The 25,087-nt window shown below is 42.0% G+C and overlaps 1 protein-coding gene and 1 long non-coding RNA gene across 6 annotated transcripts in view; both read left to right on the top strand.

The window, feature by feature from the left end:
* Nucleotides 1-16,338, top strand: part of LOC138962358 (uncharacterized) — a 73,691-nt gene extending 57,353 nt beyond the window's left edge. For all 5 annotated transcript variants that reach the window (XM_070334151.1, XM_070334152.1, XM_070334150.1 and 2 more), the window contains one exon: nucleotides 6,482-16,338. In XM_070334151.1, coding sequence (XP_070190252.1) covers nucleotides 7,979-10,030 — 2,052 coding nt within the window. In that variant the 5' untranslated portion in view covers nucleotides 6,482-7,978 and the 3' untranslated portion in view covers nucleotides 10,031-16,338. The remainder of the gene's footprint in view (nucleotides 1-6,481) is intronic.
* The window catches only part of LOC138962373 (uncharacterized), a 29,986-nt gene extending 5,179 nt beyond the window's left edge, over nucleotides 1-24,807 (top strand). The window contains exons 2-3 of the long non-coding RNA XR_011454494.1: nucleotides 23,900-24,476; nucleotides 24,578-24,807. This is a non-coding gene — a long non-coding RNA (uncharacterized lncRNA). The remainder of the gene's footprint in view (nucleotides 1-23,899; nucleotides 24,477-24,577) is intronic.
* Nucleotides 24,808-25,087: the final 280 nt, after the last annotated feature.

The following is a 25,087-nucleotide window of genomic DNA, read 5'->3' as shown; positions in this document are numbered from 1 at the left end:
GTCTGCTTACATTATTGCTATTTGCATTATAGGTAGATTCAATCAGGGGTCAGTGGATCCCCCTCCATACCCTCCTCCCCTCCCACGTTGTCCAGACTTCCTGAGTACCTTCCTACGCGTCTGTATGGTGTGTGGATGTCCGAGTGTGTGGAAGAGATTTCTGTGTCGACAGCTTGTGTCTCTTGGATTTGACCGAGGGCAAAATGTCATGTGCGATTTGTTTTGTCAACCATGCCACGACACACAGTGCGTACTGTATTGTATGCTAGGCTTATAATGAGTCTATATTTGAAGTAGGCTTTGACCGAGGTTTCAAAATTGTCAGTTTGAAAACAGCTTACTCTGATCGAGGAGGAAATTACACGAAGAAGTAAGAGTTATGACTGAGGCTTGAAAAAAGAGAGTTCGACGGGAAAAGTTACTTTGACCGATACGCGATGGAAAAGAAATGTACATTAGAAGTGTATGTTTCAAACATATATATAATGTGAGTTGACTTCGGATTGTAAAATAACAGGTTGAAAACAGAGTTACTCCGACCGACGTAAAACATATACTCGGAGAGTGTGCGCGTGAAAGTTTGGGTTGACTGAGGTCCGGAAAAAATGTTTAAAAGGAAAAGAAATGTACACGAAGAGACTATGCTTAAAACTTCAGTTGACTGAGGAATACAAAAGATATGAGTTTGATCTTTGTGCCCCCGGGGGCCCCTTCCAGGTGAGGGTCAGATCGGGGTGTTACACCGGCACGTCAAAGTGCCACTCTCAAACACAGCATTGGCCCGGGAGGTGAACCTACATGGGTTTTTTTTTAATGCCATGTACGGTATCAATAGCTAGACTGACAGGCAATTAACCTATCGTGACATTATTGACCACCAGCGCGTCAACACGAAAGTCTTGAAGATCAAACATTCATGGGCAGTGATTTTTCTGGTTGTTAATGCTCTGTTAGATTTCAGCAGCCAAAGTGACCAGGAGAAGGAAAGATTCTACAGTAGAAAATTGCGAACAGAGACAGTCGCACTTTCTTATATACCTAAATGCAAGAACTTCAAATGTACAGTACCATCAAGTAGAGAGAGAGAGAGAGAGAGAGAGAGAGAGAGAGAGAGAGAGAGAGAGAGAGAGAGAGAGAGAGAGAGAGAGACACACACACACACACACACACACACACACACACACACACACACACACACACACACACACACATCTTCTTACGTACTCTTTCCTAAAAGATTTTCTCTCCTTCTTTTTACATTTAGTCAAGTTTTGACTAAATGTTTTAACATAGAGGGGGAATCGAGACGAGGGTCGTGGTGTAGTGTGTGTGTGTGTGTGTGTGTGTGTGTGTGTGTCTGTGCGTGTGTCTGTGCGTCTGTGCGTCTGTGCGTGTGTCTGTGCGTGTGTGTGTGTAGAGCGATTCAGACTAAACTACTGGACCGATCTTTATGAAATTTTACATGAGAGTTCCTGGGTATGAAATCCCCAGACGTTTTTTACATTTAGTCAAGTTTTGATTTCATTTTTTTCGATAAATGTCTTTTATGACGTCATATCCGGCTTTTTGTAAAAGTTGAGGCGGCACTGTCACACCTTCATTTTTCAATCTAATTGATTGAAATTTTGGCCAAGCAATCTTCGACGAAGGCCGGACTTCGGTATTGCATTTCAGCATGGAGGCTTAAAAATTAATTAATGACTTTGGTCATTAAAAATCTGAAAATTGTAATTAAAATTATTTTTGTATAAAACGATCCAAACTTACTTTTATTTTATTCTTCATCATATTCTGATTTCAAAAAACATATTAATATGTTATATTCGGATTAAAAACAAGCTCTGAAATTTAAAAATATAAAAATGATGATTAAAATTAAATTTCCGAAATCGATTTAAAAACAATATCATCTTATTCCTTGTCGGTTCCTGATTCCAAAAACATATATATATGATATGTTTGGATTAAAAACACGCTCAGAAAGTTAAAACGAAGAGAGGTACAGTAAAGCGTGCTATGCAGCACAGCGCAACCGCTACCGCGCTGAACAGGCTCATCACTTTCACTGCCTTTTGCACTAGCGGCGGACTACGGTCATTGTGAAAAAATGCAGTGCGTTCAGTTTCATTCTGTGAGTTCCACAGCTTGACTAAATGTAGTAATTTCGCCTTACGCGAGTTGTTTTTATATCTTCTCCTTTCTCCTTGCATCTTCTGCTCCACCAACATTCTTCAAACAACTCGCAGTTCAACACAAAAAGGTGCTACCTGAACATATTCGTGTTTCATTCTTGAACACCGAGCGAACGTTACAGTGAGAAGTGTAAGCTTCTTACAAGGCACAGTCCTTCTCGTGTAAACGTAAAACGCTTCGGCTGACTATCTGAGATCTGTCCTGGTTATATTTAGTCAAGTTTTGACTAAATATTTTAACATCGAGGGGGAATCGAAACGAGGGTCGTGGTGTATGTGTGTCTGTGCGTGTGTGTGTGTGTGTGTGTGTGTGTGTGTAGAGCGATTCAGACTAAACTACTGGACCGATCTTTATCAAATTTGACATGAGAGTTCCTGGGTATGAAATCCCCATACGTTTTTTTCATTTTTTTGATGAATGTCTTTGATGACGTCATATCCGGCTTTTCGTGAAAGTTGAGGCGGCACTGTCACGCCCTCATTTTTCAACCAAATTGGTTGAAATTTTGGTCAAGTAATCTTCGACGAAGCCCGGACTTCGGTATTGCATTTCAGCTTGGTGGCTTAAAAATTAATTAATGACTTTAGTCATTAAAAATCTGAAAATTGTAAAAAAAAATAAAAATTTATAAAACGATCCAAATTTACGTTTATCTTATTCTCCATCATTTGCTGATTCCAAAAACATATAAATATGTTATATTTGGATTAAAAACAAGCTCTGAAAATTAAATATATAAAAATTATTATCAAAATTAAATTGTCGAAATCAATTTAAAAACACTTTCATCTTATTCCTTGTCGGTTCCTGATTCCAAAAACATATAGATATGATATGTTTGGATTAAAAACACGCTCAGAAAGTTAAAACAAAGAGAGGTACAGAAAAGCGTGCTATCCTTCTTAGCGCAACTACTACCCCGCTCTTCTTGTCAATTTCACTGCCTTTGCCATGAGCGGTGGACTGACGATGCTACGAGTATACGGTCTTGCTGAAAAATGGCATTGCGTTCAGTTTCATTCTGTGAGTTCGACAGCTACTTGACTAAATATTGTATTTTCGCCTTACGCGACTTGTTTTAACATTGGAAAAGACCATCCTTGCACTTGGATATATATTATATAATATATCTTGATGTGTGTTTTGTTGTACGCGGACGATGGATTTTACATCGCTGAACTTATATAATATATATATATACCAAACATCGGCTGCCGTGATGCTTTATGTGCTGAGTGGATTTTTTTTTAAATTAATTTATTTTGCAAATCGACATGCATACAAATACCATTCTCTCTGCACAGATAGCCCCCAGGCTGATACTTGTTTGTTGTATGTGTCCGTGGGGTCTTATTCCGTATAACAGTCTGGGCGGATCTGAGAAAGTGAGCGATTCGTCGTCCTTTCAGTCACGCGAAGGACTGTGTCTTGAAATTGTTGACTTTGCAATGCATTCGAGAACGAGCGCGCAGAGCAAGCCCCTTAACAAGTTCACTCGTGTGTTTTCGTGGTCTTCTTCTTTTCAACCCACGCTTGCAAATCCTGTCTTGCTCAGTGAAGTTTGTTACAAACTAGGAGTGACGTGGAGGGAGGGAAGACTACATGCACCGGGTTACGTCAGTTTGCAGTTGGCTTGGCTGCCAGTGAATGGGCATAGGGGGGCACAGGGTTGGTCGTTGAAATGATTAACGCGTGGAAGAGCATTTTTGTTATTTCAATTAAAAAAAAAAGTTTTCTGATGGATTGTGGTGTCGAGGTGTGCGTTTTAGAGCCTCCGAGCTTTTCCAAGAAGTCTTAAAGTACAAAAGAATTAATCTGTTTTAAAATGCGTGACAGGATGTGTTGCATATATGCTAATTGCTTGCATGTGGGGAAGCAGGGTCTCAGTATAAGTCATATTAACTCTTTTTTTCTGTAACTGCGTCGTCAGCGTCTCTCTTATGTTCTTCCTCTTTCCTCCTCGTCGTCGTTGTTTATATTAAACATAATAACCCCAACAGTAACAGCGACATATTTTTCTTCTTTTTTCTTCTTTCTCTTATTCTTCTCCCCATCCTCCTCTTTTTCCACTTCCTCCACCTCATCATCATCATTGTCATCATTGTCATCATTGTTATCATCATCATCATCATCATCATCATCATCATCATCATCATCATCATCATCATCATCAAAATAGCCAGAATATTTAAAGGCACAGTAAGCCTCCCGTAAACCATCACAGATACGGTCAGGCTTTTACACACAGTACAAACACCCTTTCATTTAAACACTCACCGATTGAGAACATCCTTGGTGCCCTCCGTAAAGAGCGAACAATTTTCAAAGAATTTATTTTTGCGTGGTTTATCTTACCCCTGAGCCATCGTGAACCCGTGTGATCCAGTTTCCCTTTTTCACAATGTAGTCGTCAGTTAGTCATTTGAATGCGACTCGATGTGAGCTTATCTACAATAGCACGTTTTTATGCACGAAACAAACGGCTGTGGTTCACAAGAACTCTAGCGATGGCTTTTGACTGTTGAGAGGAACGGCGATATGGCGCATAAACCGTCGTCTGCTACGACCCTTACGTGACCCTGCTTCCGGGCTTTTCTTTTTTCAAACTTTCACAACTTCGAATTGCACTGATCTTGTCTTGATGAAAACACGCTGTCAATTTATTATTTAGATTTTAAAAGTTAGGTCTAGCGCAAAAACGCACCACGGTCCAAAAACATTCTGATTATCATCGATCCACGGCTATCGCCAGTTTAAGGGAAGTAACTCATTTTTGACCTGAGTTCAGGATGGGTCCAAAAAGTGTTCGAGACAATCCTCAAAATTAATTCTTTAAAAATTGCTCGCTCTTTACGTAGGGCACCTAGGATGTTCCCGTTTGGTGAGCGTTCAAATGGAAGGGTGTTTGTACTGTGTGTAAAAGCCTGACAGTATCTGTGATGGTTTACGGGAGGCTTACTGTCCGGGCGTGATTTCCGGGATATTCATCGTCCAGCACCAAAACGAGGCGCCATTGTTGTAAAGGGCCAAGTCCACGAAAATAAATTCTTTGAAAATTTCTCACGCTCGACAGAAAGCAGCCAGGATGTTCCCGTTCGGTGAGCGTTTAAATGGAAGTATGCTTGTTCTGTATGTAGACGCTCGGGGAGCTCTGTGATGGTTTACGGGAGGCTTACTGTGCCTTTAAGAACCTCCTCCTCGCCATTTACATCAACAACATTAGCAGCATCAGCAGCAGTACCATATTCCCTCTGCAGCTGTTGTTGCTTTTCCTACAGTCTTCCTCTCCTCCACTATATCTTCCTGCTGTCTCGCAGGCATCATCATCGGTAGCAGCATACCCCTCGATCTTCCTCCTTTAATGTAGCATTGGTCATTATACTAGAGTCGACTTTGTCATACTTGTACACAGGTGTGAAAAATCACATCCTAACAGTGGCCATAACAATATCGCATACAGATGTACTATATACAGATTGCAGTGTGTTACTAGCTTGTGTGCCATCCGATCAATACTAATGACCATCGTTTTGTAAAGGAGTACGTGAATCAGTTGTCCTTGGCACAACAAGCAATTTGGACCGTAGCCGTTCAGTCGTGTCAGCCCTTTTAGTTTGCAGTGTGACTGTCTCATTATATTTGTTCTGTATAAATAATTATTTGGTGTAAGTGTACAATAATATTATTCAGGGCGTAGTTTCGTTAAGTTTCCTGTGGGAAATGACGAGACGCGACAGGAATGCATTTTTCATTGTGTAAATCAGGGAATCATCTTTCAGTGTGCCATGTTGATTTAATCAATTTATATTTGTTTTAAATTAATATTGCAAAAACTATATTTTTTTCTTCTAGTTCGACATAAATTAAAAAGTCCTTTTTTTTCCAAGAGAAAAGGAAAAGCACTGTCTAGAGCTCTAAAGTTCTTATTTTACGTATGGGACTCGGGAAGAAAAACAAAACAGAACAATGCAAGAACACGCCCAAATTACTTTCTAGTTGGAGGAAAAAAGTAAGCTCAACTGGAAGTCTGAAATCCTCTCTTCCCGTCCCCATCCTCGGATAAAGTCTAAGATTTCAAGGTTTTGTTTGGCGTGTTACTATTTTAGCCCTTTGAAATATGACATAGCACGCACAACGCACCAGACAGCCCCTCCGAGAGAGCAAATTGAATCTGACGAGGCGTGCAAATTAGGGATCCTCATTTGAAGCACTTCTGCATCAAATTACCGTAACCTCAGTTTTTGCTGTCACCTTTGGTTCATGGCTGTGTGTTTGTGTATTGTTGCAGTTGACTGGGAGCAGAAGCAGTGTCAGCAGCAGCAAAAACAGCGTCAAGAGACGACCTCCCTTCAACGGAAGTTGGCAATCATGCGCTGGTGTCTGCTCTTTCATCGTCGTCCGGTGCCACCTTTTAGTCGTCTAAAGCTGACCTTCTAACACCGGAAGTGTGCCAAGTAGGAACGAGGTCCTTCTGGGGTTGCTGATATTTTAATGATTTGACAGCCTGTGGTTTTTATGTATACGGGCGTGTTTTCAACAAAGACACTGTGGCTTCTTTTAAAGTGAAGTGAGAAAAAACTCACACAACTGAGTGACCTCAAATTGAACTGCTTTTCACTGATGACTGTCCTACAGTTCACCAGTTAACAACGGGACCGCCCGGGCATTATTGCTGCTACAATCGCATAGCAATTCAACATTTACTGCGTGGATTCTACGAAGAATTTCATCGGATCAAGTTCAGCAAACTTGCAGGACAGACACTGCCCATGACAGTAACTGTTCTGAACTTGACATTTCGTTCGCCTTGGATTACTGAGTGTAACCTTGTGTCTTTTTTGCCCTCCATTAGTGATGTGATGACGCCATACTAGTGCCTCAAGTTCATGATTCAGAGAAAAAACAAACATTTCACAATCAGTTGCTTCAGGTAAAGCCCGAACGCGTGTAACCTCGTGTTTAAACAAACGCAGAAACTTGGAGTGCAAGATTAGTCAGCGTTGACTAAACTTCAGTGACTCGAACTAATTGTATATACGGCAGTACAGAACACACCCCACGATATTATCATCACGATTCTTGGGAACTGAGAAACTCTTCAGTGTCAGACAAATTCGTCACTCTCCAAGAAACACAAACGTCGAAGAAAGAGAAGAGCAACACAATACATTACCTGTGCGGCTTTTACGTCTACCGGCATCACCTTTCACAATAAATCTGTTTAACTGTTGCGGCAGCGACGGTGGTGATACCGACCAGCCTGTCTGTCTGGCATCTGTGACTGAAAGGTTATTGGAGTAAAGTGTGAGCTATTCGCGTAACCTTGTGCTGCACTGACGAGAGAAAACAAGACCAGTGGGGAAAAAAAAGGTGAAACGGGAAAAGTGACTGTAGTGCAAGCGCTCGCAGCGTGTGTGTGTGTGTGTGTGAAACAAAGGGGTCGAGAAAGTGAGAGAGAGATAGGGAGGAACTTGTTTTTGACCTGTGCGAGTATGCTACCGCATTACAACATTTTTCCATAGCACAATCCCCTACTGACTTTCTCAGCGTGTGTGTGATCAAAAAGGGAGATCAAGAAGGGGGAGAAAAAGACAATTATCCTGTTACCTGTGCGTGTATGCTGCATATCACCCCACCCCTGTTTTACTGCAGCAAAGGGGTATCGTCACAGTAGGGGTGCCGCAGAAAACGCAAGCCTGAACGCAGCGCACGTGCTAAATGCATTAAGACTAAGGACTGTCTGTGCCGCTTTAACACAGCCGGCAGCAACACCCAGCAAGCAAGCATGAGCATCACAAAGCACCGCCCACCTAACCTGGCGCAACAGCATCACAAGCCCTCATTCTCTGGCTCTCTGCCGGGCCTTCCAGACTCGGCTTTCCAGCGAAGTCTTGAGGATGACGAATCGTTGCCCCTACCCGACCACTTCCCCGAACCCGTCGCCGCTGACATTGACCTCGTGACGCGGAGGAATGCCACTGTCACACGTAGCGAGTCCACGACATCCAGGACTTCTGTGACCTTGGAGCCAGGCCAGACCCTGGTGTACTCCTCCCCAAAGAAAGTGGTTAAGAAAAACGATGGTGGTGACGTGTGTAACGGCGTCAATGGTGACAGTGGGAGTGGGAGTGGTAGTAGTAGGGGTGGCGATGCGAATGAATTTGTCCGGAAAATCACTGACAAGTACGCCGCTCCAGGTTCGCTGCGCAGGAACGGTTCCATATCCTCCTACAGCCGCTCAGTGACTGTCAAGGAGACGCTCCCTTCCTCCCCTCCACCCTCCATCACCATCTCCCCTGCTGTCGTTACCCAGTGCTTCCCTTTTCCTCCCATCAACGGGGGGTTATCCACGTCAGACATCGCCTCCACTGCCACCACCCCTACCACCAACGGTGTTGGTCCCTACACTTCTATGAACGGCGGCCACTCTACGGGAGCCATCGACTCATCGGAGGGTTCACACAGTAACAGCGGCACCTTGGTTCGGAACTCCGTCACCAGGCACAGCTGTAGCAGTAGGAACAGCGGGGTGAACAACTTCTCCGGCGTGAGTCTTATCGGACCGTCAAGGAAGACGAACACTGAAGGCCGACTGAGCAGCAGCAGCGACGCCCTCAGCCCTCGCTACAGCTCGTCCTTGCACAGCAACAGCGCGAGCGAACTGTTCAACGACAACGTACTGATGAGGAACGGCAGTAGTCGTCGGGGGGTCTCGCCCCTCTTGGTGTCGGCCTTTTCCAACGGTTCTTCGGAGCTGTCCGACGCTTTCTCTAGCCCGGCCCCGACAGTAGAAGGCAGTGTCCGGAGTGTTCGGAGCGTCCGAAGCAGCGGTGGGTCCGTGGTAAGTGGACCGATAACAGGAGGATCGGGGACTCTGCGCAGGACGTATGAGAGTGTCAGCGGTATCTCCGTCAGCAGCCTGGGTGACGGCGTCTCGGCGCAGGACATCCATCAGGTGGAGATGTTCTACAGGTCGCACAAGGCCGAGGTCATTGTATGCCACTCCCTCGCAAACTTCTACATCGGTGCCGCGGCTGCAAACGACACCACTCCCTCTTCGGCTGCCTCAACGCCTAAACCAATCCCAAAGAACCCCAAGGACAAGAAGGGGAAGGGAGAGAAAGGAGGGGGGAAGGACCAAGGCAAAGACAAGCCCAAGGCTGCAGTAGAGAAGGAGCCACCACTACCAGTAGGTGACCAGTCCTCGATCCCAGCCAGCGGCTGCGAGTCCTGGGAGTTCGTGACCACGGGTATTCCCCTGTTAGTGCTGGACACTGGGGAGCACCACCGGACACGCTCACTGTCCATCGTGGTGGCGGAGAAAGGCACAGGGTTCGAGCTGTGGCGGGACGTGGTCAGCCACCTCACCAGCTACGCCTGCCCCCACGCCAACTTCCACACTCTCCGCCTCTCGTCCGACACCAAGAAGCTGGGCGGCTTCAGCTTCGACGACAGCAAGGCCGCTGGGGAGTTCGCCAACTCCATGCAGAAGATCTTGGCCGACCCCGACGACGAGCTGTTGATGCTGAGCAAAAAGGGCAAGAAGAAGAAGAAGCGGATGGAGAGCATCAGAAAGAAGCTGAGATACAAGCCGCCCAAGAAGTCGGACATCTCCCAACCTTGCTGCTTCGAGCATGTCACGAAGCTCGAGCAGCCGAAAATTACTGGGATCGCCATGCCCCTCCCTCCCAACAGTTTCCCCCCGGCCCCCAGCGGCTCTGTGTCCAGTCTGTGTGACCTCATGCATGACAGTCTGTCTCTGCCCTTGTCTCGGGCCCGCAGTGCAAGCTCTGGTCTTTCTGACGGCACTTCCACCATGGCTTCCTCTGACCACTGATACATTTTTGGTTATACAAGTGGATTGTGTAATATGTGCTGGTATCATGCCAAGGAAGAGGTATACTGCTGTTGGTGTACATATGTACTGGTTTAATGCCGACGAACAAGTCTGTTGCTGGAGATTTATGACAGCAGATTTTGGAACAGGTCTGGGATATTATTGTTGCCGGTTCAATTTCGAGAACAAGACTATGACTGTTGACCAATATCAGCAATCTTGGGCCAACTGTGAATTGTTTTTGCTTCATCCCCGGTCGGACATTCTTGGATTAGTACTTATATTGTGTGTGTTTCATGAGTGTGTCAAGCAAAACGCCAGCTGGACAAGATCACAGAGAAGTGAAGAATATCTCACCCACATTCGAACAGTAATGAAACATTCTTCTCCATTCTCAGTCATTAAAATCCAACTAAAACACCAAAAAACCAAGAACGTTATTGACAAACATGATCTACAGCACTGGACCAAAGCATGAGACTCTTTTAGTATTTGTCCAGAACAAGTATCTGTATGAATACGATGTAGCAGCCTCTATTGAAAGACACAGTAACAAAACATTCGAATACGGACCTACATTAGCACCAGGGCACGACCAACTACTGAAGCGACCAAGAACGCAGGGAGCTGCATATCCTGATGATTATGCAAGACGCAGCGTCATAAGGTACACTTTTGACATAAAGGGATAACGGAAATTAACACGTGTAGAAGGGAATAATTATTATCCAACACAAATTCAGATTCAAGTGTAAGATACGCACTGACTTTTGAAAAAACAGGATTTATTAGAAAATAACACACGTGGAAGGGAATATCATACAACGCAGATTCGGATTCAAGTGTTAGATACGCATTGACTGTTATAGTCACTGGCAAAATCTAGAGCCAGTGAATTCCAGCCTGATTGAAGTACATAATAATATTATGAAGTCGGACACTTGTAGCAAAGCAACTTGTGCTCATTTGCGTACATGTATCATGAGGATGTACTCATACAAACTTGTAGCACAGCAATGCAATGGATTGTGGAACCATGAAACGCAACACTGAAAGTCTACGATCTCATTAAATGTGTCATTTGGTTATACACCACAAGACACAATTTTACCTTGCAGTATATTCGACGCTGGTGGTTTCTCCCGGCCAAACACTCACAGAGTTAAGTTTTCCACGAGAATTGTTTTCCGAAATGTACCGGTTTAATATTTTTTGGCATTACAAGTCACATCCATCTTCAAACCCATAACTATCTCACTGTGTTGAAACCCAAGAGGACAGAACTTAGTAGTGTTACACAATTGAAGCTCCGTCAGTGTGACTCGCTTTTGGTGCTGTCGCATTTCGTTTTCGGCGATGTATCATTGATATGTAGTGAACATCACACCAGTTGTGCATACAAATCTTACTGTGCCGCGATTTGTGCAGACAGTTAAGTGACTGAATGACCAAACATATTTCTGGATTCAACATGTGTGTATCATCGTACATGCGTATACTAAACGATCTGCATGATTTTGTCTTCAGTGTATGTTTCACGGGCTTCAATCTGAAATATAGGCCACGTGACAATTTAAGAACAGAACACAATCTGACTACCTGTAGTTGTCAAATTTAAAAGAAAAAAGTGTTTCAGAAGTTAAGCAAACTACTGGCTTTTACTATGTTCGTGCATAATTTTACTGGACTCGCAAAGCATAACACCATGTGCTGAATTTGACCAAGAAGAAAGAGCTAACACTGTATCGTAACGTGTCGTAATACATACATGTGTCATGACGTGTTGTTTTTGAGGACAGTGATGCTGACAACGGCTGACAAAAGCTTATTTTGACTGAAAATGGTTGTTGGAGTAATGGAGAAAGAACACTGCGCGCTTGTGTCATGACTGGGTGAAATCAGTCTTTTCGTGGAAAGTAGTTGGATTACCTGACTTCTTGTCCGAACTAATAATACTCATACCAGAACTGAGACACGAACAAACAAACTGTGGATGTATGTGCTTCACTCATACCAGAAGACAGGGACAGAGAGACTGATGTGGATTTATGTGTCGCACGTGCTGCGTTTTTTTTCTTCTCTTCCTGGTGGAGGATATTTCGTGTGTGTACAGTGCAGGTCAAATTAGCAATAGACGGGGTGATTTTTTTTCTATTTTCTGTTTGGTTAAAGGCATATGTACGCGCTCCCGTGTTTACAAAGTGTAGTTTGCCCACAATCGATGTCAAACGCACCATAAGACCATATAATGACGATACGTCACCATGCGCGGACCATAATACATGCATTACAGCTTGTTCTAGCCTCTGAAAAAGTGAGGATGTCAACAAAGCCGCGGTGTTCTCTCCCTTGCATCAACGTTACATGTGTTGCCAAATCTATAAATAGGACGATCCAGATCAAAATGAAAATTCAAATATCTCAACATTTAAGGGGTCCTAGACCACAATATTTTGCAGGGAACTTAATTTAGTCTGTCTCCAGCTGTTGGTAAAGCAATTAGCGTGTATATTCATCGAGTTAATATGCCTTTAAGCCAGCTTTTTCACGAAAATAGTAGACTTTGTGTTGTGTATTTTATTGAATTAAATCCATGGACGGATCAACCATGCTGTCCGGGCCACTCCATTGCATAATCATGTTAATTGGCTAGACTTATTTCTGTCTAGTACAATTTCAAAACAAATACAAAGATTTTTTCAAGCTTAGAATAAGCTACCATGGTGATTTTCCAAGCACATACTGTTGAAACGTATATGAGGAAGTCCAAAATTTGATAGCAAGATGACTGCTCAGTCGTCTTTCACGTAAGCATTTCCGGTTTGCACCTTTGTCTTTTGTAAGTTCAGTGCGTGCTTGGATTGATTCAGATGCTAGAGACGATAAAATCACCAGGACGACGCTTGTCCATATACGACCGAAGGACGGTGGAAGGTCACGCGTGCAGTCTGGTTTTTTTTGTCGCTGATGCCACGTGTTGTCAGTAGCGTTCTCAGTGCGATTTTATCTTCTCTAGTAGGTGTGAGAAAATCCAACAGCGCACTCCATTTCACTGGTAGCTTGCTGTTTTACCTGAGTTGCCATCTTTCTACGCCAAACTTGTCCAGAAGTTGTATCCGCGTTTGGTGTCCCGTTTTGTTTAATCTTGGAAACTGACAAACACATTGAATTTTTAACACGTTTAAGTTGTATTTTACTTTCGTATATTGTTACACGCGGGCGTATGCGTTTGTTAAAATGTTTCCCTTTCAAAGAGTGAAGTGCAATTTTCCTATAAAGTGTGATACAAAGATTATGCTACGTTCCATGTGCATAGAACAATTTTTCAAGAAGTGCATCGTTTTCCTTTTGCCTTAAAACCAGATTCTGATCTTGTTTTTATGTAATCTGTAGATGTGTATGTATACATGTATGTAGTGAACATAACGTAGCTGTCTTACCGTTCTCTTTTGCCATTTACTTTTTGAACGGTTTGTAGTGGAAAGTAACACGAGTTTTGAAGCAGTGTGCTTTTTAAAATAACATTCATGATCATGACATAAACATTTCAGTTTTGATATCTACAGATTTAACTCTTTTGTGTTTGATTTATCGATTTCCGGTTGATTTATGTAAGATATGAGTTGAATACTATTGGTTAAAGTTGACTCACTGACGAACGTTCAAAGATAGTGAACATTGGATGTTATTTGTTTTAATGTGTGTGTGTGTGTGTGTGTGTGTGTGTGTGTGTGTGTGTGTGTGTGTGTGTGTGTGTGTGTGTGTGTGTGTGTGTGTGTGTGTGTGTTCGTGTGTGTATGTGTGTGTGTGTGTGTGTGTGTATGTGTGTGTGTGTGTGTAAATATATGTGTGTGTGTGTGTGTGTGTGTGTGTGTGTGTGTGCGTGTGTGTGTGTGTGTGCACACGCCCGTGCAAGTTTAGTTGACTGAGTTTATTGTTAAGCATATTATTGGTGAATGTTGACAATGTTATATACATGCTGTATCACTTTCATTATTTTAATTGATGTGCTCAGTTCCTGTATGCTTTGTAGCAAACGTTTTGCCCTTTGCTTTGCCTAGTCATTAGTTTTACGCTGCTTTGCTGATATTATAACGCATACTTGTGTAAATGAAGCTTATCTCATGTCAAGTGAGCGAAGTCATTATTAACATCTTGAGTGTGTGTATGTGTACCACGTGTGTGTGTGTGTGTGTGTGTGTGTGTGTGTGTGTGTGTGTGTGTGTGTGTGTGTGTGTGTGTGTGTGTGTGTGTGTGTGTGTGTGTGTGTGTGTAAGCACCAACAAAGAGAGAGAGCGAGAGAGAAACAGTGTTGTCCTGAACTGAACAAAGAAATTGTTTCCTGGCTTTAAACAAGGGAACTGGTATGCTTGTGTAGGATTCGTTCTTCCAGCTTACTTGTTTCGAAAAGAAGAGATATAAGTGTGACATGAACCTTCAACAGTGAGACAACAATACTTGTTTATTGTGTTCACACCTTACGCCATCTTGCTTCCAATCCACCGCATTGTACAAACTAGCAGAGCCACTGAAAGGAGAGAAGTACTAACAAAAATAACGTTTCTGAAATAGCTTTACACACACAAGCGCTCGCAAAAACAACAATAACAACAACAAAAAACACGCACACACACACACACACACACACACACACACATACACACACACACACACACACACACACACACACACACACACACACACACAAACACATACATACACACACAACCCATTCACTATTACAAAGGAAACCAGCATTGAAAGAAAATAAATAGCCTTTAACCCTTTCGCTGCCAATCAAAACTTCCTGACTGCCAGGGAATATTGGAGTTCGGGGTGTAATAATTCACAAAAAATTCTAGCTCCAAACTGGCAGTAGGTAGGAAAGTAAAACCTATGTTATTTTTAAAGGAAATTCAACCAAGAATCTGTTTTTAGTATCTAATCATGGAAATAATGCACAAGTGCAGGACGGGTATACCCGTCCTAAGGCAGTCAAGGGGTTAATAGCTTGACTAGGTCTGACACGGTCAGTGAAACTGTTTTCTCGAGAAGGAGTGCCTTTAACTGACACAGTTCACTGTGAGAGAGAGTGACACAGTCTTTTTGTTTGTTTGTTTGCTTAACGCACAGCCGAACACGAAGGGCCATATCAGGGCGGTGCTGCTTTGAAATTTAACGTGCGCCACGTACACACAAGACAGAAGTCGCAGCACAGGCTTCGTGTCTCACCCAGTCACATTATTCTGACACTGGACCAACCAGTCCTAGCACTAACCCCATAATGCCAGACGCCAGGCGGAGCAGTATCTAGATTGCCAATTTTAAAGTCTTAGGTATGACCCGGCCGGGGTTCGAACCCACGACCTCCCGATCACGGGGCGGACGCCTAGCCTTACCACTAGGCCAACCGTGCCGGTTAGTGACACAGTCACTGAAAGAAACAAGAACAATACGTTGAAAAGGTCCACTAACTTATTTTACTTCGAAAAGGTTCGGTAAGTCCAACATTGAATTGTTAGAGGGTAGACTTTGCGACCTGAACTGAATTAGCCAGAGAAGTGTTTATTCAAAAGCTGTTTTTTTTCTTCTAAAAATGGGGCTTTTTCTGCGTAACATTTATTGTGCAATGAAAGAATACTTGTTATTTGTAGGGTATACCCGGTAGGGCGGTGTCATGTTACTTTCATGTTAAATTTCTGTAACAACTGTCTCATCTTTATTTTTTTTAAATGTACATGGAAAGGTTTAAAAAACACATTCTTTTTACAATTGAAAAACAACCCGTTTTCATGCTTTAACTTTGGAAAGTTGAATTTGACGTGAGAAATGTTCAGTTTCAACAATGTTTGGTCATCTGACCCATGGCCCACAGAGTGTTTCCTTTCTTATTGCTGGGGGAACTTCTTGTTTAAAGTGTCAAGATGTTGACCTTGAATAAGTTAATTGTACATAAAATTAACGAATGTTACAAAATCCGAAAGCGGTCAGAGGTACTAGGTATGACCCCCACCCCCCTCCCCCTCCCACACCCCTCCTCGAAGGGCCGATGAATATTAAAAACAAAATCCTACGCACGGTTAAGTATTGCATTCTCTGACCACAAGTGGTCATTATTGACCAGGCTTGTGGAAATAATCGTTTCAGGAGGAACGTTTAATCTTTTTCCAAGGAAATTTGTTCAATACACATGTTTTGTGCACTAAATGCTTTTACCTCGGAGGAAAACGTGTTTGTGTGTGTTTGGCTGCTGGCTCGGACTATTCCTGCTGTGCTTAGTTCTCAATAAAAACATCTTGCTTGCGTCACTTCCTCTTGTTGTGCCGTGTGTGTTTGTTCAGCCAAATAAGAACCGAGTGGATTTGCGAATGATTACGCGTGGTGGTGGTGTGTTGATGGTTTTGGATACACTTTATGTATAATGTGTGATGTTTTTGTGTGCCAGCTTGAAGTGTGTGTGTGTGTGTGTGTGTGTGTGTGTGTGTGTGTGTGTGTGTGTGTGTGTGTGTGTTAGTGTGAGTGTGAGTGCGTCAGTGTGTGTGTGTGTGTGTGTTTTAGTGTTAATGTGTGTGTGTGTGTGTGTGTGTGTGTTGTGTGTGTGTGTGTGTGTGTGTGTGTGTGTTTTGCACAGCCTAATTACATTAGTTCACCCGTGACGTGTTGCTGTGTACCAAATTCGCTGTGGATTTTTTTTCTGTTGCTGGAAAAAGATCAGTTACAAATCCAGGCGCACGTTTGGAATGTTAACCGTTTGGTGAGACAGATCAGGCCGTCAGTTATTAGTCAGCCGTCAGTCACGTAGTTACATCATAACGACGATTCATGATGGTTAAATTGTTATTGGCAATTGCTCATCTCATTAATTGTATATCCCTATTTTTTCTCTCGGATAAATAGCCTTAATTAGGATTCTGTATGAGAATATATGCTGCTCGAAAGTACAACTAAGTAATGCAACATTTTTCTCAGGCAAATTAAGCGTCAGACATACACACGGCAAATATAAAAAGACTAAGGCGCACGCAGGATGTCAAAAGCTTATGAACGGAGCTAAGGAGATTAAAACAAAAACCACTCGCACACACACACACACTCTGTGACACACAAACACCCACACACACTATAACATAACACACACTAACACTTATATTATTACACAGAAACACAAACCGACACACACACACACACACACACACACACACACACACACACACACACACACACACACACACACACACACACTAACACTCACACACACACTCACACACACACACACACACACACGGTACATTTCTCATTCGCATCACACACAAACAGAGAGAGGGGGGGGGGAGAGCGTCACGTCACATAACTCAAAATTATACACCGTCGACTGCAACCAATGCTCAGACACCTCTTGTTAACTTAATTCACTGGTAATTTTTGTTGACTGAAATTTGATTCAAGCCTCACACATTTCATGATCACCTCCAATCAGTTTCGCCTCAACCCGAACAGGCCTTTTAAGAAATCAAATTACTGGGCGAAAAATAAGAGCAAGCGTGCGTAACTGACAGAAAGCACAACACCCTTTTTTAGCTGGTGTGGAGGAATTAGGTTAGTCGGGTGAAAGAATTTGATCATAATTTCTTTTCCTTTTCCTTTTTACCCTGTCCCCCCCCCCCCCCCCCAAATAACTATCGCTCCAATGCCTTGCCCCCATGCCATGAAACTTCATAGATTGTTTTCATGTTATCTTCGGACATGGGTCAACTTTATACGCAGACTCAGAGCCGGTATCCACGTCTCGTCCCCGTGTCATCACTGTGTCACGTTAAAGACCTCGTTCATTTTGTCAGAAGTGGAGTTGGCTGCATGATTGCACCTAGACGCGCACACACCTCGGTAGCGTCACTCTACCGCTGCTAGATGTCCACTGTGAGGAAGCGATCCGCATTTCCTTGCGATGGGACGATAAAGTTATGAACATGAAAATGATAAAAAGCACTGTGAAACTAAAGCTTGATTCTGACATTGGTCACATTGGACCATGTCAGATTTACGAATCAAGAACGTTTGAAAAAATAAAAATAAATACCTTCCTTCCCTTGTAAAACAACTTGTACACAATTACGGTTCAAGAAATCAAATTACTGAGACTGCAGAAAAGAGAGCAAACGTGCAAACTGAGAGAAAGAACAAGACTGTTCTTCAGCTGGTGTGGAGAATTAGGTTAGTCGAGAGAGAGAACTTCATCGCAATTTCTGTTCTTCGTCCTCTGTTCTATCTCTCACATAATTCCAATGCGCATGCTTGAACGCCTTGCTGCAAAACGTTCATAGTGGTTTTGACTTTACCTCCCAAATCAAATCAAAGGTGATTTTCGAGGAGGTTTACAAGCAAGTAAATCCTCTTTGAATTGTATGACCAGCTTTTCAAGTTCGGGGATACACTTTGGCTTTGCAGAGCTGATCGAATTCTGAACTTTATATTTGAGACATAAATTATTTGGAAATGAAGCACAAGTGAGCATCGACGGTAATTGGCAGATGTATCTACGTTACCAAAGTTATTTTGGTTATTAATTTACGAAAACCAAAGAAAAAGTTGATATTCTCCAGTTGTTGCTTTCATTGCATTCAGTCAAAAGAGATGATCATACAATTTAAGTAAGTCTTTTCTATATTGTTGCGAGAAAGAGAGAATACTAAAATAGCGTGGGTTACGATGTCCATGTCCCAATTTGGATTCCCAATATTGTGCGGATGTATTGTAGATGTGCACACACGCATTAATACATAACGTGACACTCCCTCGTCATTTACAACCAGCACGTGCATCCATTCCGTCAATCGTTGGATCTGTCACGACAAAGCTAAAACAAAGTAGAGCTAAACTGTTGTCCAGTCAGCTATATTTATCCTGACATCACAGGAAAGCAAAAGCAGATGCTTCAGTCAGTGCATGTCTAGCCAGGGATTTGCCAATACTCGTCCGGGAAAATGTCAGTGGAGCGAAAGCAGGAGGCATTGATGAATATTTGATGAACCCATGACGACTTTTTACATTTAGTCAAGTTTTGACTAAAGCGTAGAGCGATTCAGACTAAACTACTGGACCGATCTTTATGAAATTTGACATGAGAGTTCCTGGGTATGAAATCCCCGAACGTTTTTTTCATTTTTTGGATAAATGTCTTTGATGACGTCATATCCGGCTTTTCGTGAAAGTTGAGGCGGCACTGTCACGCCCTCATTTTTCAACCAAATTGGTTGAAATTTTGGTCACGTAATCTTCGACAAAGCCCGAATTTCGGTATTGCATTTCAGCTTGGTGGCTTAAAAATTAATTAATGACTTTGGTCATTAAAAATCTGAAAATTGTAAAAAAAAAATAAAAATTTATAAAACGATCCAAATTTACGTTCATCTTATTCTCCATCATTTTCTGATTCCAAAAACATATAAATATGTTATATTTGGATTAAAAACAAGCCCTGAAAATTAAATATATAAAAATTATTATCAAAATTAAATTGTCGAAATCAATTTAAAAACACTTTCATCTTATTCCTTGTCGGTTCCTGATTCCAAAAACATATAGATATGATATGTTTGGATTAAAAACACGCTCAGAAAGTTAAAACAAAGAGAGGTACAGAAAAGCGTGCTATCCTTCTTAGCGCAACTACTACCCCGCTCTTCTTGTCAATTTCACTGCCTTTGCCATGAGCGGTGGACTGACGATGCTACGAGTATACGGTCTTGCTGAAAAATGGCATTGCGTTCAGTTTCATTCTGTGTGTTCGACAGCTACTTGACTAAATGTTGTGTTTTCGCCTTACGCGACTTGTTATACTTCTGATGGCATTAGAGAAATATTGAGTGGGCCCTGCTTCAGCGGGGTCCTGGATAGTCACATCGGTTGAAGATACGTTCAACTGCTTAAAGGCACAGTAAGCCTCCCGTAAACCATCACAGATACGGTCAGGCTTTTACACACAGTACAAACACCCTTTCATTTAAACACTCACCGATTGAGAACATCCTAGGTGCCCTCCGTAAAGAGCGAACAATTTTCAAAGAATTTATTTTTGCGTGGTTTATCTTACCCCTGAGCCATCGTGAACCCGTGTGATCCAGTTTCCCTTTTTCACAATGTAGTCGTCAGTTAGTCATTTGAATGCGACTCGATGTGAGCTTACCTACAATAGCACGTTTTTATGCACGAAACAAACGGCTGTGGTTCACAAGAACTCTAGCGATGGCTTTTGACTGTTGAGAGGAACGGCGATATGCATAAACCGTCGTCTGCTACGACCCTTGCGTGACCCTGCTTCCGGGCTTTTCTTTTTTCAAACTGTCACAACTTCGAATTGCACTGATCTTGTCTTAATGAAAAAAAGAATTTTTTTATGATTAAAGAATATTTGTGTAACAAGCTGTCAATTTATTATTTAGATTTTAAAAGTTAGGTCTAGCGCAAAAACGCACCACGGTCCAAAAACATTCTGATAATCATCGATCCACGGCTATCGCCAGTTTAAGGGAAGTAACTCATTTTTGACCTGAGTTCAGGATGGGTCCAAAAAGTGTTCGAGACAATCTGCAAAATTAATTCTTTAAAAATTGCTCGCTCTTTACGTAGGGCACCTAGGATGTTCCCGTTTAGTGAGCGTTCAAATGGAAGGGTGTTTGTACTGTGTGTAAAAGCCTGACAGTATCTGTGATGGTTTACGGGAGGCTTACTGTCCGGGCGTGATTTCCGGTATTGAATATTCATAACAGCCGTCCAGCACCAAAACGAGGCGCCATTGTTGTAGAGGAGCAAGTCCACGAAAATAAATTCTCACGCTCGACAGAAAGCAGCCAGGATGTTCCCGTTCGGTGAGCGTTCAAATGGAAGTATGCTTGTACTGTATGTAGACGCTCGGGGAGCTCTGTGATGGTTTACGGGAGGCTTACTGTGCCTTCAGAGGTCGAGAATTTTCGAAGCGGTAGGTTTGTATTATATATACTGATCTTTTTGGGCATTGCAACGTTTTCAAATGAAGCCACGTTTCGGAACATGTTACTGATCATGCCCAAAACCACCAAGGCCCAGAGCATTCAGATTTATGTCACCATTTTTTGTAATAAGGTGTTTCAAGTGTACATACGTTATTTACATAAAGGCGATGCAAAAAAAACCCCAAAAAAACCGGTACAATGCATTTAAAAGCTTATTACTATTATTACGGTCCACTAATTTAAACCAAAAACTGAACATTCTATTTTTAACTTGAACATCAAAGAGTTGACTATTTGCGCCTCGATATTTGATTTATGTTCTTACGTTTTATGTTGTATAATATTATTGTAGGCCTAATGCTGTGATACACCACACCTGAGTTTCTCTTTTTTGAGATAATAAAGTGTTCTATGTCTATGTCTATGTCTATGTCTAAGAGGTCAGTATAGGATTAAATATCTACTAGGTCACGTCACACATTCCTCCGTCTCTCAAAGCGTCTCCTTCACTGGGGGATAGTGCAATGTACAGTCACAACAACAGGTGCAAGTGTGTGTATTATTACTAACGAGCTAGGCAGGAAAAAGTTTGGGTGAAATTTTAAAGAAAACATATGCTTATTTGACATTTTACATTCAACTACATTCAGGGGCAGCATGCAGCCACATAAATGAAGACAGTGCCAAGCAATACGCAGAATATACGCTAATTGCAGATATAATGTAACTTCCACTCATACGACATTTTTTGTGAAACGCGTCAACAGTAGCTCTCGCATTTTGAAGATATTGTTCTTAAAGACACAGTAAGCCTCCCGTAAACCATCACAGAGCTCCCCGAGCGTCTATATACAGTACAAGCATACTTCCATTTGAACGCTCACCGAACGGGAACATCCTGGCTGCTTTCTGTCGAGCCGGTGAGAAATTTTCAAAGAAATTATTTTCGTGGACTTGGTGCTCTACAACAATGGCGCCTCGTTTTGGTGCTGGACGGCTGTTATGAATATTCAACTTACTGGAAATCACACCCGGACAGTAAGCCTCCCGTAAACCATCACAGATACTGTCAGGCTTTTACACACAGTACAAACACCCTTCCATTTGAACGCTCACCAAACGGGAACATCCTGGGTGCCCTACGTAAAGAGCGAGCATATTTTAAAGAATTAATTTTGCAGATTGTCAAAAATGAGTTACTTCCCTTCGGGTCTCATTCTATCGGTGTAAACTGGCGATAGCCGTGGATCGATGATTATCAGAATGTTTTTGGACCGTGGTGCGTTTTTGCGCTAGACCTAACTTTTAAAATCTAAATAATAAATTGACAGCTTGTTACACAAACATTCTTTAATCATAAAAGAATTCTTTTTTCATCAAGACAAGATCAGTACAATTCGAAGTTTTAAAAGTTTGAAAAAAGAAAAGCCCGGAAGCAGGGTCACGCAAGGGTCGTAGCAGACGACGGTTTATGCATATCGCCGTTCCTCTCAACAGTGAAAATTAGCCATCGCTAGAGTTCTTGTGAACCACACCCGTTTGTTTCGTGCATAAAAACGTGCTATTGTAGATAAGCTCACATCGAGTCGCATTCAAATGACTAACTGACGACTACATTGTGAAAAAGGGAAACTGGATCACACGGGTTCACGATGGCTCAGGGGTAAGATAAACCACGCAAAAATAAATTCTTTGAAAATTGTTCGCTCTTTACGGAGGGCACCTTGGATGTTCTCAATCAGTGAGTGTTTAAATGAAAGGGTGTTTTTACTGTGTGTAAAAGCCTGACCGTATCTGTGATGGTTTACGGGAGGCTTACTGTGCTTCTAAGGTGGCTTACTCCAGTTTTTAACTAATAAATGAATGCAGATTCCAGACCTAAAATCAAAATAACGATTTTACAAACTTCATTTTTCGAAAAAAGTTGGACCCATTTGGCGCCATATTTTTAAAACGACCCACATCATGTTTCAACAGAGTAGAATCTTGTTTTAACCAAGTGGGTGTGTGGTCACGGTCAGTATAGTATTCGAAGGACGAAAGTAGCAACTTGCATCCCACTGATGTCTTTTCCCTAGGGAAATAGCTTAATGAATCTGGTTTCCCCCGGGGCAGCTGTTTTAAAAGATAAAACAGAATAGAGATGAGGGGTGATGCTGTTCTGGGACCTTGGACATTCGGAATGTTTATTTGCAGCACTGGGTGTGTGTTGCACAATGCAGTGTACGAGTATTGATTTTTTTCTACAGACTTGCCAATTTGACCACAAAATGTCCGAAGAAAAGATAATGCATGATTGTCAATAACCATTCCATTCTATAGACTGGAGATTTTCAGTTTTTGAATATTTATTTTCGAAGGGAGGGGGGTGGGGGGTGGGGGGGGGGCAGACTGAGATAGACAGGGATCATTGTAACCGCCAATTTTCAGTATTTTGTGATCGAGAAAATTATGAGCGACACAACCGTCGAACGCCGGAGAAGTTGAAGAAGTTAAACCGCCAGTATACATACCGGTTAAAACTGTGTTTGACCGGTTTCTTTCTGATAAATGTAACGCAAGCATTGCCTGCAAGTGTACATTGGTTTGACTGGTTTGGTTTTACCGACTGATCGGGTACTGGAAGAGCCATAATTCGTACTAATCAAGAAATTAATGTTGGTTTTGATAACGGCTAGTAATCAACCCACGCCAAAGGGATTATTTCAGTCTTTGAAGAATATTTAGGAAACGGGCATAAAGGAGGTTTTGGCTTTTGAAACTAGAACAAAATACTGTAAGTTAATCAAAGTATTCTTTATTGTCTAGTTGTGTGAAACAGAATGACCCGAACCCTCGCAGCGCCTACACAGTTCTGATGTGAAAGAATGTTATTGTTCAGATATATGGCCAGGAATCTGTCAGTGTGTCCAAAAAGTGTTACACAAACACCATTTTTTAGACTTGCTTTATCTTATTAATGTTGTTGTGGGTAAGAAAGGAGATGTGGTTTTTAGCAGAATAAAACTGTTTTTATTGGTATGGGCCACCTGGGGCAGTTAAAAACCCGTTATAAACCGTTATTTTCTAATTTTTCACCGATCTTTATGAAATGTTGTGGTTAGGTTGGTTGTCCCTAACTGAATTTCAACAAGAATAAAAAGTTGATTTTTGGCAGTTAAAAAACCGTTAAATCCCGTTTTTTCACCAATCTTTATGAAATTTTGTGAGTAGGTCCGTTGTCCATAACTGAGTTTCAATACGTACTTTTCAGAAGAAAAACAAGCTTTTGTCAGTTATAAACCGTTATTTTCTAATTTTTCACCGATCTTTATGAAATGTTGTGAATTTCAACAAGAATAAAAAGTAAAATTTTGGCAGTTAAAAAAACGTTAAATCCCGTTTTTTCAGGAATCTGTCAGTGTGTCCAAAAAGTGTTACACAAACACCATTTTTTAGACTTGCTTTATCTTATTAATGTTGTTGTGGGTAAGAAAGGAGATGTGGTTTTTAGCAGAATAAAACTGTTTTTATTGGTATGGGCCACCTGGGGGGGGGGGGGGGGGGGGGGTCAGTATAGATTTTTCCAAAAAAATGTGATTTTGGGGTTCTTGCAATAATGGGTAGATAAAACATTGTATAGTATTGTGGTGGAAGAAATTTCACCAAATCATTAAACTGTTAAAATGACAGTTTAACCGCCAAAAAACACTCTGCTCCTTGTTTCTTGGTCCCTAATCGTCGGATTTACACCAACATTGGCACAGTGATCCATTGTCCCTAACTGATCTCCAATACAAACTTTTCAAAAAGAAAAAGTTAATTATTGGCAGTTAAAAAAAACTTTATAAACCGTTATTTTCTAATTTTTCACCGATCTTTATGAAATGTTGTGGTTAGGTTGGTTGTCCCTAACTGAATTTCAACAAGAATAAAAAGTAAAATTTTGGCAGTTAAGAAAACGTTAAATCCCGTAAGATCTACTTTATTCATAGGTTTGTGTGTGTTCGTTTGTAAGAGCAGTACACTAGTGAGTGATAATAGCATGACGTTAGGCTTTTTGAGCTAGCATCGTGGCTTACGCGCTTAG

The sequence above is a fragment of the Littorina saxatilis genome, linkage group LG3, assembly GCF_037325665.1.
Source record: "Littorina saxatilis isolate snail1 linkage group LG3, US_GU_Lsax_2.0, whole genome shotgun sequence".
In the NCBI taxonomy this organism is placed as follows: domain Eukaryota; kingdom Metazoa; phylum Mollusca; class Gastropoda; order Littorinimorpha; family Littorinidae; genus Littorina; species Littorina saxatilis.
The sequence above is the reverse complement of the archived record's forward strand: the minus strand, read 5'-3'. Positions and strand labels throughout refer to the sequence as shown.